Below are 16,432 nucleotides of genomic sequence, written 5' to 3'. Positions count from 1 at the left end.
ATGTTGATAACAGCAGCAAAATACCAGAGCTGTAATGGTGCAAATATAATGCAGTAAGCAGCCTGTGCTGTGTGCAGACTTGACTGGCTGCTTGTTGGGTGAATTCCATGCTCCAGCTGGGCTCGGGGGCTCTGCAGCAGGGACAAAGACATTGGCACAAGCAATGGCCAATAATGCAAAGCTAATGCATGCAAAATTGATTATTAAAAAATTCAGAGAGATGATTTCAAATTATTTACTTGTGGGATAAGGAGATCGGATTCCTTTCTTTGGAAAATACGTTTCTCAGAATAGACATGTGCAGGGAGAGAGATAGAAAGAAAAAATGTTGGTGTCTCCACTGTCACTAGAAGTAACAGAAGAACAATTAAATGTTTCCCAGCAGCTTTAAAACTATTGGGTTAAAGTCTGTAGGTATTCTGCAAACTTTTCCTCAAATAAATGTGCATTTTGTCAGCTGAGGGAGCCAAAGAGCTTTGAATTCCCCCAATCCTGCTGGTGTACCTCAAGCAGATCACTATTGACTATATTTGCAGATAAGACATTTTATAATAGCATAAGCAACTCAGTAGGGGTTATAGCTCTTCTCATGAATACAGATGTAGTACCTGAAAGGATATAACTTGATTTAGGAGTTCTAATGAAGTCTAGTGGCTGTTCTGTAGCATTGAGACTTACAGTAATAGTGGAAGGAAATATCACTTTAAATCTTAATGGAGGAAACAGAGCAATCAGGAACAGATTATGCCAGCAGACATACAGGAAACATTATTTTGATCCACATCTGTTTCAATTGGGAGATGAAAGGATGCCTTTATGTTTTCCTTCCATAAAACTGAAAAGAATCTCCTCTCCTCTCCTCTCCTCTCCTCTCCTCTCCTCTCCTCTCCTCTCCTCTCCTCTCCTCTCCTCTCCTCTCCTCTCCTCTCCTCTCCTCTCCTCTCCTCTCCTCTCCTCTCCTCTCCTCTCCTCTCCTCTCCTCTCCTCTCCTCTCCTCTCCTCTCCTCTCCTCTCCTCTCCTCTCCTCTCCTCTCCTCTCCTCTCCTCTCCTCTCCTTGCTTCTCATCACCATATCTCACCAGTTCTCACCACCTTGCAGGTGCATGGGCGATGTATCTGCCACCACAACACTGATGGCTTGTCCTGTGAAAGATGTAAAGATTTCTACAATGACGCTCCCTGGAGACCAGCTGAAGGGGCACAAAATAATGCTTGCAAACGTAACTCAAACATATTTTTTTTCCTTTTTGATTACTGGGGGGTGGGTGCAGCACAGTCCCAGCACACTGCACTATGGGATGGTTTCTGGGGTGGAACATTTTCCATGCTTCATCTAGAAAAACAGATGGATTCATATGTCCATCAGTGCTGTAGCCCTAGAATGTGGATTTTCACATTCTTATTTTTAATAAGGAGAAAATGCTGATGCCAAAAGATTGCTTATTGCTTAACTCAGGGTCTTTCTTGCAAATGAAACAAGCATTTAGACAAGGAAGGCTGAATTATTTATTTATTTCCACAGTGAAGGACATAAAGGAATAATCGATGAAGATCTGCATCAGAAAGCTAGATCTTTCTTTAGTGGAGAGGTGTTCCCCACTCTGTATTGGGCAGACACACCTGCATGGGTTCTTCACAAAGTGTAGGTAGGGCCCAGTTGTGGCTTTTGCCCCTAGTGGTAAAGTGCAAGGTCTGGGAGGCTGTAATCTTATTATAATGCTGCAATTATATGGGTAATAAGTAAACCTGTTGTAAAGGTAGACATAATGGTGGCAAGACACAATAGGAATTGTGGTGTTAATTATCCCCCTTTTGTTTCTGGTTGCAGGCTGTAACTGCAATGGCCACTCTGGCAGGTGCCACTTTGACATGGCCGTGTACCAGGCCAGTGGTGGGGTCAGTGGTGGGGTCTGCGAGGACTGCCAGCACAACACCACAGGGCAACACTGCGACCAGTGCAAGCTCTTCTTTTACCGGGATCCACACAAAGCCATCTCGGACCCTCACGCATGCCTCCGTAAGCTTCCTTGTTTTAGCTTCTATTTGCTCTGAGCCACATTGCATCCCCATACTTGCATGTGGCTGTAGAAGTGTTTCTGAACCTGTAACTTCCAAACTACCTACCATCTCTAGTCTTCACAACAACACTGAACTTTAACAGCTGCAGTTGTGCAATTGAAATTTCATGCCTATATATAAATATGCTTTCCTATGTCTCTTTGACTCTGCCTGTAGCCTGCAGGTGTAACCCAGAGGGCACACTGCATCACGGTGCATGTGAGAGCCACACAGACGCTGTGCTGGGAACGGTGGCAGGCCGGTGCCCGTGCAAGGAGAATGTGGAAGGTGTCCACTGCAACAAGTGCAAGGTCAACCACTTTGGGCTGAGGGGCAGCGACCCACTGGGCTGCCAGCGTATGTAAACTACCACTTTTGTTCTTCTTCCCAAAGCATTTTTAAGAGATGGGAGTAGTTAAATACACAGGTGCACACAATAACTCATGGATACTCTCTGTGTTACAAAATACCCAATTGGCTGCTATGATCTCATGCCAAGGGCATAATCTTGGTCTTTAGAAGACACTTTTGGCTCTTTCTGGCAAGCCACAGTCGGAACTATGATTTTAAATGCGTTTAAAATCTGTTCATTGGGAGGTAAATATATTGCTTTTAAGGAAACAGGAGAAGAAAATACTCTTCCACACTCAAAATATCAGTGATATAAGATGTACATGGGCCAGAATCAAACTTTCTGAAGTCTGAGAGCACCTTCTCCCTGAGGTGCCCATTACATATTTTGTGTCCTCTGCCTAGTGCTTAAATTCCTTAGAGAGTATTTTGGGGTTCTTCTTGCTGCTAAACACTTTATAGATTAAGGGAAATGCTGCCTGGCTGTGATAGCTTCCAGCCAGCAGAGTGAGGCATGCTGATAGACACATCCTACTCCTGCTACTATCACCAGGGCCAACTGAGGCAACCACACATTTCTCTCCCCACAGCCTGCAACTGTGACGCTGCCGGCACTTTGCCTTTCTCTGTCTGTGACCCTGCCACTGGGGAGTGCCTCTGCCAGCAGTTCACCACGGGCCGGCGCTGTGAGAAATGTGTTGTATGTGTCTGAACAGTTTTTGTTGTTCCCTTTTTGCTGTCTCTCTTTGCATGTTGTTTTAGAAGTCTCCTCTCCCATCTCCTGCCTTCCTGTGGGCTCTGGCATGGCATTTCATCAAAGGAGAAAATGACACTGGCTCTGTGTATGTGACGTCATTTCTTGTGTGATGAGGCTATTTAGGGAATATGGAGACCATCTGGTTTTTACCAAGGAAGTGTCTCCACCCTGGCATGGGACAGCTTCGGGGCTTGTCTCTTTGACTTTGAACTTCCACTGGGCTCACTTTGTGTTTCATGGGCTAGAATTGTGCTCACCAATGAGGAAGGCAGTGAAGAGCTGAAAACAGCCTTTGTTCAGAGTCTGAAGATGCCCTTAGATTCAGTCACAACCTCTCCTTAGCAGTCTCTGGATGATGAAGGGATATGAATGAAAAAAAGCATACTCTGTGCCTTAGGCTGTGAAATGCTGCCACCCTGTCCTGGTTATCTGTGGATTTAGCTGCTCTCAGATTATGTGCAGTCAGTATTCTCACAAAAAAAACAGGAGCTCATAGTCTTTTTCCCTTCATCATGAAGGAAACAGTCACTGACAGAAAAGTAAACAATTAGATTTAGTCAAAATACAAGTTAATTTTACTGCTATACTCTTCCATTTTGCATGGAAACATTCATGGACACATTCGGTTCTTTTTTAGTGCTTGTTAAAGTTAGTGCAATCAATTTGCACCAGAATCAGGAAACGAAATGCAATGTTATCTTCGCTGTTTCCAGAGCAACTCATTTGCACAGATGGATAAATACCTGGTTCTTTTCACAGTATCTGAGCACCTATGCATTTTGGTATGAGCAGCAATCTCACATGGCTGAGCACAGGCAGGCACCCCAGGAGAAGACTAAAGCATCAGCCATCCTAAGGAATAAAATACATTGTCTTAAATACTTGCTATTAAGAAAAATCTTTCATTTTCTTTTTACACCAGGAGGGATACTGGGGTCTTGGCAAGAGCGTGTATGGCTGTTCTCCATGTGACTGTGACATTGGTGGATCCCAGGATAACTTGTAAGTTAATGTTCTTCTTCAAGTTTTGTCTCATTTTTAGTTTTCACAAACTCTAGCGTTAGATCTTCTAGCTAGGTTAATAGAGTAATCTCAGTAATCAGTGGGAAAATAGGCTGTAGATGTAGTTTCATCACACACAAAGAATATAAAGATCATGTTGGGATCTTGGAGATCTAGCTGTGATTTTAAGGGGGATTTATCTTCTGCCTTCAAAGCCAGTTGCAGATCAGCTAGAGTCAAGATTAGTTTAATACAGAACACAAGCTGCATAGTTTGAGAGAACCACTAATATCAGTAGAAATTAGAAGGTATAAGTGACATTTTTAACTTAGCCTCCTTTCCACACTTCAAAAGTTAGAAATATCTCTTTTTTGTCTTTTATTATTATTATTATTATTATTATTATTATTATTATTATTATTATTAAGCCTTGGCTCATATTCAAAACATATTAATTAAGAGTCCAGTTTTGTTTCACATAGACTTCCCCAGGACTCTGCTGGGTTGAAGTCTGACCTGTTAGATACATTCAGTGCTGCAGAACAGATCCTCAACTTCCTTGGCTTGTATTTGTCAGCAAGAAATCAAAGCTAGTCATCATCTGATGTGTGAAACGAGAACGTAGGTATGTGAAAACTACCATATTACTCAAATCAAAGATGCTAGTGACCTCATGTCCTCTTTCTAAAAGTTTGTGGGATAGATGCTTAAGAATGGATATGGAGATAGGTTTTAAAACAAGAAATTGATAAAGAAATAGATGGCAACAAATGGTCAGAAAAGAAAGGGATCTCTTCTTCTGTTTATAGAATGGATAGAGAAAGCCATGACATGTCACATCTCCTAAGTGATGAAACAGAACTAAATAAATGCAGCATTGGACAGAGGGAACAGAGAGAGAGAGAGAGAGAGGGTGGTGGGAAGAAGTTTAATAGTGGAGACAGTCCCACTGTGGAAGAAACAAAATGGAGGTGAAACAAGGATGAAGCTGAGCTGCTCTCATGCTGAGAGAACCCAGAAATGCTGCACTCACATCCTCCCTGTACCAACTCTAGGTGCTCACCAGAGGACGGTCAGTGCAAGTGCCTTCCCAACATCGTGGGCCGCCAGTGCAATGAGCCAGCCCCAGGCTACTTCTTTTTGCCCCTGGATTATTATATTTATGAAGCTGAGCATGCAATGCCCCTTTCTGGTTCTGCACCCTTGGTACGTAGTTGGCTGTTCAGGCATCATATGGAAAATAGATCCATATGATGGTTGATGCAAAGCAAGTCCCTTCCTTGACCATCCTCAGTTCTTCTTTGCCTCCCATTTCTTCCATAACTGTGGCTATTACTACATGCTGTGGTGACCTACTAAACTATCCTTGGTTCTTTTCAGGTATGGGCTGGTCTAGCAGAAATCAGTGAAATTAATGATTTAAGTTAAAGTGTTAGAGTTGTCAACAGCTTGAGGAGAAGCTATCACAAACTTTGGTTCTTCTGGAAAGTTCTAACAAAGGAAGGACTAAATTGCTCTCTGCTCCATTGGACTCACTCCTGCTGCCTTACATACAGGAACTGATTGTAGCCTGATTTCCTTAAGAATTTGGCATCCATCCATAATGTTTTTAGGAGATTTATTTGTTTATTCCTCAAAATTTGGGTAGATCTTCCCCCATGCAAAATACATATTTCATCTTGCTGGAATGCGTCCCTTCCGCTGCCTACATTTTACTAAAACATCTTCTCCAATGTTTTGTCCAGAAACTATGAAGAAATAATAATTTAAAAAAAAATTTTTAAAAATCTACGTTTATTTGTGGGTCACATCCACAAATATTTAGCTATAATCACAGACAGCATGCATCCTACTGTCCAGTAATTCAATGGAAAACAGATGTCTGGGACACAGATTATAAGTGCAACCTAACAGTGAGAGAGTGAGGGAAAAGGGTTTCCAACAATTGCTGGGGCATGCTACAAGGTTTCACACAGCAGAGAATAGAGCTTGTTTTAAGAATAGGGATTTCCTGTTATCTGCTTACCAACCCTTCAAAACTGCTGAGACAATGCTGCGTCCTGTCTCATTACTTCTACTTCACAGGTCAAACCAACCACTCTCCCAAGGTGTGACTTCTACTTCCAGAAGCAAGGATATGAGTTCATGATTGAAAATGGAAAGATTGTGCTAAACAGGAGCAAAAAACGAAGTGTAAGAGAAGCTGGACTAGGGCAGGTAAATTACTGCTTTGTTATTTATAAAGATTATACCGAACGCTAACTCCAGTCTTGCAACAGAAGGAAAGGATACATCTGTGCATGTGGAATTGACAGTCCTATACATTACAACCCAGACACAAGTGAAATCAATTCTCTTAGCAGGCAGCTGAGCTGGATATTTTATAATTCACACAGATAGGCTTGTTTTGCTATGTCCAGTGCCACAGTAGGCACTGTAGGCTCAGATTGAATTAGTTGTTTAGAAAGGAAGATCCCCAAGGAAGGTAATACCCCTTTTTTGTTTTATTTGGTTTGGTTTGGTTTGGTTTCAAGACATCTACAACATTTAAGTGTACCTAAATGTTAACATGGCACCTACTGTGTTTAAATACTCTATTGTTGCAAGTCAGCTTAGCCGTCGTACGTATTGACATTTATTTATTCAGCTTATAATGGAAAGTCTAACCATGTGCAAAATTAAGTTCAGTCTGTTGAAGGTTTGCAATGTGAATGCCTGGAAGAATCAAATATACAGAGATGGACGGATTAACCTAATCCTTCTTATTCATGTTTTCCACTGTCTGTGATGCTAAACTTCCCACATTTGGGAGAGTTCTTAGCACGCAGATCAAGAGTGTGTCCAGAAACAAGGCTTTCTGCTGTCTGAGATAAGTAATCAAGACAGCAAAAGTAGTTCTTTTCTTTCTTCCAAATTTGCCTGATTATAACTTGTGACGCTGACAATGTCTGCATATCTTTGCAGGGCACAGCTGAGCGAGGACAGGACACGGCCCTGGAGGTGGTTTTTAGGCAGCCTAGCACTGGCCGACCTGTCACCTGGACGGGTCCTGGCTTTGCCCGTGTCCCCAGTGGAGCTGGGCTGAGATTTGCCATCAGTAACATTCCCCTGGCTATGGACTTCACTATCGCAATCCGTTACGAGCCTGAGGTACTGGTGATGGCTTGCATGTCTTGTGATGGTGTGACAGCTGCATGGTCTATTTTTCCAGTTGTGGGAGGTGGCAAGTCCTTCTACTCTTTAAAGCTCTTTAATTTAAAATGAAAATTGTTTGCTTTTTAATGTTTATCAACACTTAAACATGCACTCTACCGATTCCTTTAACCCTCTCCACTCATATTTAGAAAAACAAGTGTTTTCTTAGTATTAGCCAAGGTGTCATTGTCTGGAGATCCTCATTTGGAGCCCCTGCTTGGACTGGATTTCTGTTCATGTATCAGACAACAGGAAAATGCTTCTGCTTCAGATGGGAATTTTGTATTTTTAGCTGAGATTTTCTGGGGAGAACAATGGGAACACAGGCAGGAGAGGAGTGTGCTGATCTGTACATACACAGCAGATGTTTATCCAGGGCTTTTGCAGTCATCCACCTTCCCAGCCACACCATCTGGGCTCTAAGATGTGTGAAAACCTTAGAATATTAGCCAAAATCTTATTTTGTGCTTGGACAAAATTTCTCAGTGATGAAGGCATGTCTAGGGAGATCCATTAATCCAGATCTGGTTAAATCCAAGTCTGCATCTGTGTGTTCAAAGATGCACACAAGTGTATTTTCCCTATGAGTATTTATGCATGCCTTCTTTTTTTTCTTCCCAGCTCCCTGGGAAAACCCCCCACTCAAGATACCCCTTCTGTCTACTGTATTCTATTATTTCCTGCCATTCTGAGGCAAACAAAACTCCCATTGACTAAAAGCATGAGAATAATTTTGCAGTGGGCTGGTTTGATGTTGTTTTTACCTTCTCAGGACTGGATGGAACAGCTGAATCTTAAAGACTTTCATTGCAAAGTCATTTCTGTTTGTTGTTCCTTATTAGATGTGAGAAGAGGCGTATGGTGAGGGATATCTCTCGGACAGTGCTGGGCTGAGAAAGGAAGCAGCTCCAATGGCTTTAACAGAGCTGTTTCCATCTGCACCGGCTGAGGTCCCATTTCCATTACTGCTGTTCAAATGCAATGCATTTTTCTCAAATAACATTATTTTTAATACTAAAAGACAAAGGGAAAATCTATTTTGTCACTGCTATGTGCAATCATCAGCTGGCTTTCAGAAACTATGACAAGGAGAAAGTGAGTTTTTCAGGTACAATCATAGAATCATAAAGGTTGGAAAAGACCTCAAAGTCCATCCATCAGCCCATCCCTACCATGCCCATTAACCATGTCCCTCAGTGCCACACTGACTCTTTTCTTGAACACCTTCAAGAATGGTGACTCCACCAACCTCCCTGGGCAGCCTGTGCCAGCGCCTCACCACTCTTATTGAGAAGTAATGTTTCCTAATAAAATTAGGAAATTATCATAACTTTTGTCTTTTGTTCATAGACTTTAGAGGACTGGTTAGCAAGTGTTGCTGTCCAGCCCACTGGTGTTTCATCAAGTCAACACTGCAAAGCCAACGGCTTTTCACAGGAACTTCATGTGTTTGCCCTCCCAGCTACAAAGAGGTCTGTCTATTTCTGTTTGTCTCTGTAGATTTTCTGTGTGCAAATCTCTCACTGAAGCATTGCAATGCAATAAATCTGTGGGAAAGTGGGGTTATTGCAAACACATGTGAGACGTTTCCTGCTGCTGCTTCATGATAACACATTGCAGCCTGGAGGAGTGCAGGAAGAAGCAGATGACCCCATCCCAGCCTGGCAATGTTTTGCCATGACCAGGAGAGCAACCTTAGGCCCTGCTGGGACTGATTTCTTTAGTGGATGTCCAGATAAAGCTATGTCAGTATAGGAAGGGAATACTGACCTAAAGACTCCATCCTACCCTATTTTCAAAACCATTTTTTTCAGTTTGCACTCTTTATTATGTAAATAATAAAGTATAAGGGAGGGCAGAGAGAGCTCACAGCACCCCACAGCTTGCCCTGTCCTGCTTTGGGGAGAACCCTTCTGTGCTGGCTGTGACAGTGCTGTATCTCTGCTAACCAGGATTGCCCTGCTGCAGACCCCAGTCTGCCTGGAGCCAGGAACCCAGTACTCTGTGGATGTGTATTTTTCTCAGCCCTCTGCCTCTGACCCAAAGGCTAAACTGTTCATCTTGATTGACTCTGTGAGTAACGCTGTCTCATCTCCCAAGCGGTTGCATTTATACCGCTTTAAGATGTTATTTTGTTTGGTTGCTTTTTGTTTGTATGCTTATTATGTTAAACAGACCTACCCAAATATTTCAAAATTGTTTGTAATGTATTTTATCAGAAATTCAGGGAAGTGTGCTTCTCTTTGCCTCCACTGGTATTGGCTGCCTATGCTTATATGCAGAGAGACTGAATTATATCATTTAACATTTTTATGGAGCAATACTGCAGCAGCTCATCAAGTCAGAAGTGTTGCATGTGTTAATAAGCAGTGTATGTACCTCTGTTGGTTGCTCATTCATTACGAGCACACTCTGCATATGCCAACAAGATGCTGTGGTTAGGGACACATTCTTCAGTTCTTCATTCACCTAGAGGTTTTGAAAATCCTCATAATACATCTGAATCCAATTAGAAAAGCATGGATATATTTAGAGATGGGCCCTGACATTGGAAAAGCAAAATTAGTTCTGTATTTTCCTGGGAATTGTGTGCAGACATTTTCCAAGTTTCCAATAAGGCAGAAAGTGGGTGTTGGTTTTGGGTCCTTCTCTTGAGAAAAGTATTTAAATATTTATTCCTCTAATTATTTCCATAGGACTGGACCTGGCAATGGCTGGCCATACTTGGACACAGAGTCCACAGCTGATTTTTTTTTCCCTATCACAGTAGTACAAGTAAAATGTTTGGCTGGATGCTGCTTTTGGAGTTGTAAATATGTCACCTCTTAGCAGCAACAACATTTCTGACCTTGTACCCGAGGCCTTACTATAGCCTGACTTCTTTTATTTGAAGAACTTGGGGAATGTCTAGACCTTCAGAATAAATGTGAATTTAGATTTAGAAATGCAGGGCTCCAGGCTTCTGTCCTTGCCATGCGCAGCACTGACAGAGGATGTGGGAAATTCTGGTTTTCAGCATATCTAAGCAAAAATATTTTCCTTTCCTCTTAACGCCAAAGCTTGGACTTATTCCCAGAATCAACTCCATGGAGAACTTATGCAGCAAAAAGGATTTAGATGACTACCAGAAGTATCACTGTGTTGAAATTGCATCAGAAATCGGACCTCATGTGCTGCCCGAGGCGTGCGCCCGGCTGATAGCCAGTATGTCAGCCCGCCTTCACCATGGTGCTGTCGGTAAGGTCTGCATGCAGGCAGCTGCCTGGGCACTGCTGTTTTCCCTTCAGTTTGTAGGACATTTTGTTGAGGTTGTGTGCATCAATAAAGCCAATACGAGCATACAGTATATCCAACCCTGAGCATGATGCATACATCTTCAAGTGGCTTTGCTATTGAAAAGCCAAGGCAGTTGAAGCCCATTTCATGATGGGGCAATCACAGAATTAAGAATCATAGAATGGCTTGGGTTGGAAGAGGCATCAAGGATCATCAGTCTCCAAACCCCCTGCCACAGGCAGGGCCACCAACCTCCACATGTAGTACTAGACCAGGCTGCCCAGGGCCCCATCCAACCTGGTCTTGAACACTTACAGGAGCAGGGCATCCACAGCCTCTCAGGGCAGCCTGTTCCAGCACCTCACCACTCTCACTGTAAAGAACTTCCCCCTGATATCCAACCTAAATCTTCCCTCTTTCAGCTTAAAACCATTTCCCCTTGTCCTGCTGTTATCTACGCTTTGAAAGAGTTTATTCCCCTCCTGTTTATAGGCTCCCTTTAGGTACTCAAAGGATACAATTATGTCACTCTTCAGCCTCCTTTTCTCCAGATTAAACAAGCCCAGCTCCCTCAGTCTGTCTTCATACAGGAGGTGCTCCAGGCCTTTGTTCATCTCTGTGGCCCTCTGGACTCATTCCAACAGCTCCCTGTCTTTCTTGTTTTGGGGGCCCGAGACCTGGATGCTGTACTCCAGATGTGGCCTCGCAAGGGCAGAGCAGAGAGGGATAATCACCTCCTTGTCCCTGTTGGCCACCCCTCTTCTGATGGAGCCCTGGCTACCCTTGGCCTTCCAAGCTACAAGAGCACACAAGCAATGCTTGTATGCTTTCTGAAGAGTGCTGCAACCAGCTTCACCAAATGGCCAAAGCAGAAAGTTTGGTTAATTTTGTTTAGTAGAAAATGACATAGGATTTTAAGCCCCCTTCCCAGATGCTGTGGGCCAGCTGGATGCTTGGTAGGACTCCAGGAACAGCAGCATACAGGCTGATGTGCTGCAAGATGTTCAGCAAGAAAACCTCAGCAGTATCCCAGAGTAAGGGAAGTAGCAGATGGGATTTGAAGCTTTGGAAAATGTCCAGAACCACTTAAGTTTGGGCTGCACTGACTCCCCTGTAAATCTGCTTCCCACAGTGATGGGATTCTCACTTTGGCTTTCTAGCTCTGACATCTGAGTGTCCTGGACAAACATTCCCCATGAGTTAGCAGAGCAGCTTCATTCAGCAGGATAGTCCAAGGTGTCCAGAAAGCAGAAAATAAGGGTAGGCTAAGTCATACAAGTACTTGAGTTGGAGGAGACTTTTAAAGGTCATCTAGACCAACTCGCCTGCAACAGGGATGCCTACAGCCAGGTCAAGTACTCAAAGCCCTGTCTAAACCTTGTCTGTTTCCATGGACAGGGCTTTCATCACATCTCAAAGTGCCAGTGCCTCAGTACCCTTGCTGTAAAAAACTTCATCCTTCTATCCAGTCTAAAAGCACTGCTTGCTCATCAGGTCCAGTGCCACAGCAGGATGCCAGTTTCTATCAAGTACTTCTAGACTTCAGAGTATCTCTAGATCTATGTATACCTACATTTCTCCACATCTCTTTCTGGCTTATCCCAAATACAGACTGAGGCAGTGTCCTGAGCATGGTGTTTCAACAACAAGACTTGTGCTGGTGATGCATTATTGCAGTAGCATCAAACAACCCAAGCCATGGCTGCTGGTTAATGAACCTCTGATGAGTTGTCTTTAGAATCTTTAATACAAATGCAAACCTGCAGAATTTTTACAACTACCACACTCTTTTGGTTTTTAACCAAACCTGACTTTTCTTTCCTGTTGGCAGCATGCAAGTGCAATCTCCTGGGCTCGCTGAACGCCAGTTGCAGCAGACTGGGAGGCCAGTGCCATTGCAAAGCCAATGTCGTGGGGCGCTGCTGTGACACTTGTTCTGCAGGCAGCTATGGTTTCAGCTTCCATGGCTGCTACCGTGAGTACTCAGCACCCAGCATCAACACCACTACCTTCACACATACCACCACCGGTATTTGTATCAGTATTTGGCTTTCTGTGCACACCCCAGCTCTGTAGGGCTTTCAAGCCACTATTGTTCATATAAGCATAGAATCATAAAGGTTGGAAAAGACGTCAAAGATCATCTAGTCCAACCACCAGTCCAACCCCACCCTTCTCTGGACACACTCCAGGGTCTCTGTCTTGTGGTGAGGAGCCCACAGCTGTACACAGCACTCAAGGTACAGCCTTACCAGTGCTGAGTACAGAGGGACGATCACCTCCCTGTTCCTGCTGGCTGCACTATTTCTGATGCAAGCCAGGATGCTTTTGGCCTTCTTGGCTACCTGGGCACACTATCAGCTCAAGTTCAGCCAACTGTCAATTAACCTCCCCAACTCCTTTTCCTCATGAAGCAATACAAAAACAACTTACATATTTAACAACGTTGCCATCCCCCATTGCTTGCCCTTCCTTCCCGTGGGATCGGCAATGGTTGGGTGATGCGGATGTGCTGAAGGTACAGCTTTGCTTTTGTTGTTTTCCAGCCTGTGAGTGCCACCCGCAGGGCTCAGTGAGCTCGCTGTGTGACCAGGTGACGGGGCAGTGTGCCTGCCTCCCAAATGTTGATGGCCGGCGTTGCAACCAATGCCTGCCCGGGTATTTTGGGTTTCCCCGCTGCCGCCCTTGCCCATGTCATGGCTTCACAGAGCTTTGCCACCCAGTGACTGGAGAGTGCCTGAACTGCAGTGGGTTTACAGCTGGAAGCCACTGTGAAAGGTGAGGGGATGGGCAGCGCTGCACAGCTCACATGTAAACCAGCTCTTTGAATACATGCTTTGCTGGGGTCTCACCTACGTTCCACCAATGCATCAATGACCTTAGCTGGAATCATAGCTAAAGGAAGAGTTAAATTGGGTCTCACTCCCAAGTGGCAAGTATCCATTTTTGGATAAATGTTAGAGTGAAGGTTTGTCCTCAGGGATGGGCAGTGGCACAGCATGCACACAGCACTGCAGTGGGCTCCTCTTAAGATGGCATTTGAGACATGGGTGCTCTGTGTGATGTGCTCCAGGGCCTGTGCAAGGTACTGGACCTGCAATACCAGGTCTGCTTTGTTTTTTAAACTGCCAAGAGGCTTAACTAGAGCTGAATATTCATTTTAACACCTACAGGTATCTCCAAGGAGCTTAAATAAACGTGCCCTATTTGCTGATTCATATCATTTCTGTATGACCAGCAAATGACTTTTCCCACGTGTTTCCATCCCCACTCCAAACAATGATCCTTTTTAACTCTATGCTCTGGTAGAGGTACAGAGTTCAGAGGGGACATCAGAACTGAATTCATTGGCTGGTTAGTTCAGTTTGGCTAGATTGTTCCATGCCATTGCCTTTTAAGAGGATTTTACAATGAAACCCATTGAGCTGTTCATTTGGATGATATGACCTTTGGCTATTGTGCATGTAGGTAGCAAGTGGATAAAAATGGGAGAATGAAACACTTGCTGCCCTGTTCCTCCACAGGAGATCTGCACCCCAGGATGAGGATAATCAGAGCCAAGACCTTTAGCCTGGCTTTTATAAATATACAGAATTGTGTCCCCATTTGCTATAGTAAAGCAGATTAAAGACCAATGATGCTTCAGAAGCCTCTGTGTTGCCTGTCTTTATGGACAGACTGCAGCCTCAGAGAAGCCATCAGTCACCTCAGATTTGTAGAACATGGCAGACAGAGCATGGGTGATTTCAATATATATGTATATACTTTTGACTGCTTTGACAGATGCATCGATGGCTATTATGGAAACCCTTCCAACGGAGAACCCTGCCGCCCATGCATGTGTCCAGGAGTACCTACAAGCAAGAGGTTCTTTGCACATTCCTGTTACCGGGACTCCCAGACTTCACAAATAGTCTGCAATTGTCTTGAGGGATATTCAGGTAAGGAGCAAAATAAAGACGTGCTTTGATGTCACGCCCAAAAGTGACTGTGTCACTGTTGCAGTGGCTTCTGCAGAGAGGGGAGTTCTTGGGTGTCCCAAATGCAGCTGTTTTTGCAGCAAACTGATGCACTGCTTCCAAAGATCCCATTGACTTACCTTGAATTTCCACAGGGAAACCCTGAAGCATTTTCTTCCCCTGTTTATTATGAACATCTCCTGCAATGGAGCTAAAACCAAACAAATGCTGTCACCTTTTTTTAAGCCAGGTGCTTTTCTAAGTCAGGACCAGTTTTGCCTGAGGAAAGGCTGCCAGGCCAAAATAATTCTTCTTGGTACTTTCCCAGGGGACTGTTGCCCTCACAGAACTCTTATATACTTAGTTTTAAATGTTCTTCCTCTTGTTCCATCCTGGTGAGGCTCTTGGTCACTCCTGTGGCACCAGACTCACCCTTCTGGAGACTGGGGAAAGCTCTGGACCTGGGGACAGTGATGAAAGAGTAGTCTTTGGGCAAGGATGAAACACTGGACAAGGTCCCAGTGACACCAACATGCCCCTTGCAGTGAGGAGGGTGTAGTTCCATTAGACTGCAATATGAAAGATATAATTTTAACTGACCATTTAAAGATCTCAAACAGATTGGTTTTTTGCATTGGAACTGGGCATTTGAATAGCCAGACTGAGCATTTTTGCAGTATTATTAGAAACTGCATGATCCACTTGAAGTCTCATTAGGCAGTGTATGTTTGTACCTTCCTGTCTGACAGGCAGCCGGTGTGATGAATGTCCTACTGGGTTCTACAAAATCCCAGGAAGCCCAGGGGAGGAATGTGCACCATGTCCCTGCAACAACAACATTGATGTGACAGACCCAGAGTCCTGTAACAGGGTCACCGGGGAATGCGTCAAGTGTTTGCACAATACCCATGGAGCAAACTGCCAGTTCTGCAAACCCGGGTATTTTGGCTCAGCCCTCAATCAGGACTGCCGAAGTAAGTGGGCAATAGCACTGCAACTGCGTATTGCCAGCAAGAGAAGTTATAAAGAAATTAGGCTTATAGGGAGAGGTTCGCCCTTAGGGGGACGGAAAAACTAAAGTAGGCCACATATGAGAGTACTGAAGAAATTCCTTGCCAGTGTTAGAAATAACTGTTAATGTGGCATCTATTAAGTTCTCTGTTTTTCATGCAGGTCTGCCTAAATCTTATACTGAATATCACCTCTAGGAAATGCTCACCTGAACTGAAAGCATTATTCTGTGTTGAAAAATACAAGTGCGTTCATCCCAGTCAGGAAGAAATTAAAGTTAAAGGAATCAAAGATAATTGTTTATCCATGTTGCAGGCTGATGCCAGCTAAGCAATGCTCAGTTAACCAGATGATCCCCTGCTGAGCTCCCTGCCTTGCCAGTTGTTTTAATGATACAGCGAGACAGAGGCTGCTCAGGCAATTTAATAGTCCTCATGAGAGCACTGCCAGTAACAGCATTTTGAGCAGAAAGGAAGGAGTAGAAGTAAAAGCAGAGCATAAGTTTCCCCTCAGAGTTTATCAAAAGTCATTTTCACAAATGTTAATTGAAGACCTAATTTGTACAGGCCAGAAGACATAATTATTATCAAGAAATCCTTTTTCTGGGCATCTCTGAAATACAGTTAAAACCCATACCTCATTCATCTTTGGAAGATGTCAGATAGAAATAACTTAGCAAGAACTTTTGGCTCCTTGCAAGGAAGAAGGAGGATCTTACTTGGCTTACCCTTTACTGGGGTTTCCCACACTGCAGTCTACTGTAAATCAGTATTTCTTCATCCAACATATTTAGCATTTCATGCCAATAAGATTCAAAATTCAC

General features: G+C 43.8%; 1 protein-coding gene across 1 annotated transcript in view; it reads left to right on the top strand.

Annotated features, from left to right (window-relative positions):
* Positions 1–16,432, top strand: part of LAMB4 (laminin subunit beta 4) — a 39,839-nt gene that overhangs the window by 8,217 nt on the left and 15,190 nt on the right. Inside the window, exons 9-23 of the mRNA XM_085510031.1 lie at positions 1,100–1,220; positions 1,829–2,017; positions 2,236–2,415; positions 3,000–3,109; positions 4,089–4,168; positions 5,224–5,374; positions 6,254–6,385; positions 7,133–7,318; positions 8,714–8,835; positions 9,316–9,436; positions 10,423–10,600; positions 12,471–12,614; positions 13,186–13,417; positions 14,423–14,580; positions 15,348–15,572. Coding sequence (XP_085366157.1) covers positions 1,100–1,220; positions 1,829–2,017; positions 2,236–2,415; positions 3,000–3,109; positions 4,089–4,168; positions 5,224–5,374; positions 6,254–6,385; positions 7,133–7,318; positions 8,714–8,835; positions 9,316–9,436; positions 10,423–10,600; positions 12,471–12,614; positions 13,186–13,417; positions 14,423–14,580; positions 15,348–15,572 — 2,329 coding nt within the window. The remainder of the gene's footprint in view (positions 1–1,099; positions 1,221–1,828; positions 2,018–2,235; positions 2,416–2,999; positions 3,110–4,088; positions 4,169–5,223; positions 5,375–6,253; positions 6,386–7,132; positions 7,319–8,713; positions 8,836–9,315; positions 9,437–10,422; positions 10,601–12,470; positions 12,615–13,185; positions 13,418–14,422; positions 14,581–15,347; positions 15,573–16,432) is intronic.

Source organism: Coturnix japonica, chromosome 1 (assembly GCF_054131305.1).
Source record: "Coturnix japonica strain WE chromosome 1, WE-NBRP24, whole genome shotgun sequence".
NCBI lineage: Eukaryota > Metazoa > Chordata > Aves > Galliformes > Phasianidae > Coturnix > Coturnix japonica.
This window is presented reverse-complemented; position numbering and strand designations above follow the sequence as displayed.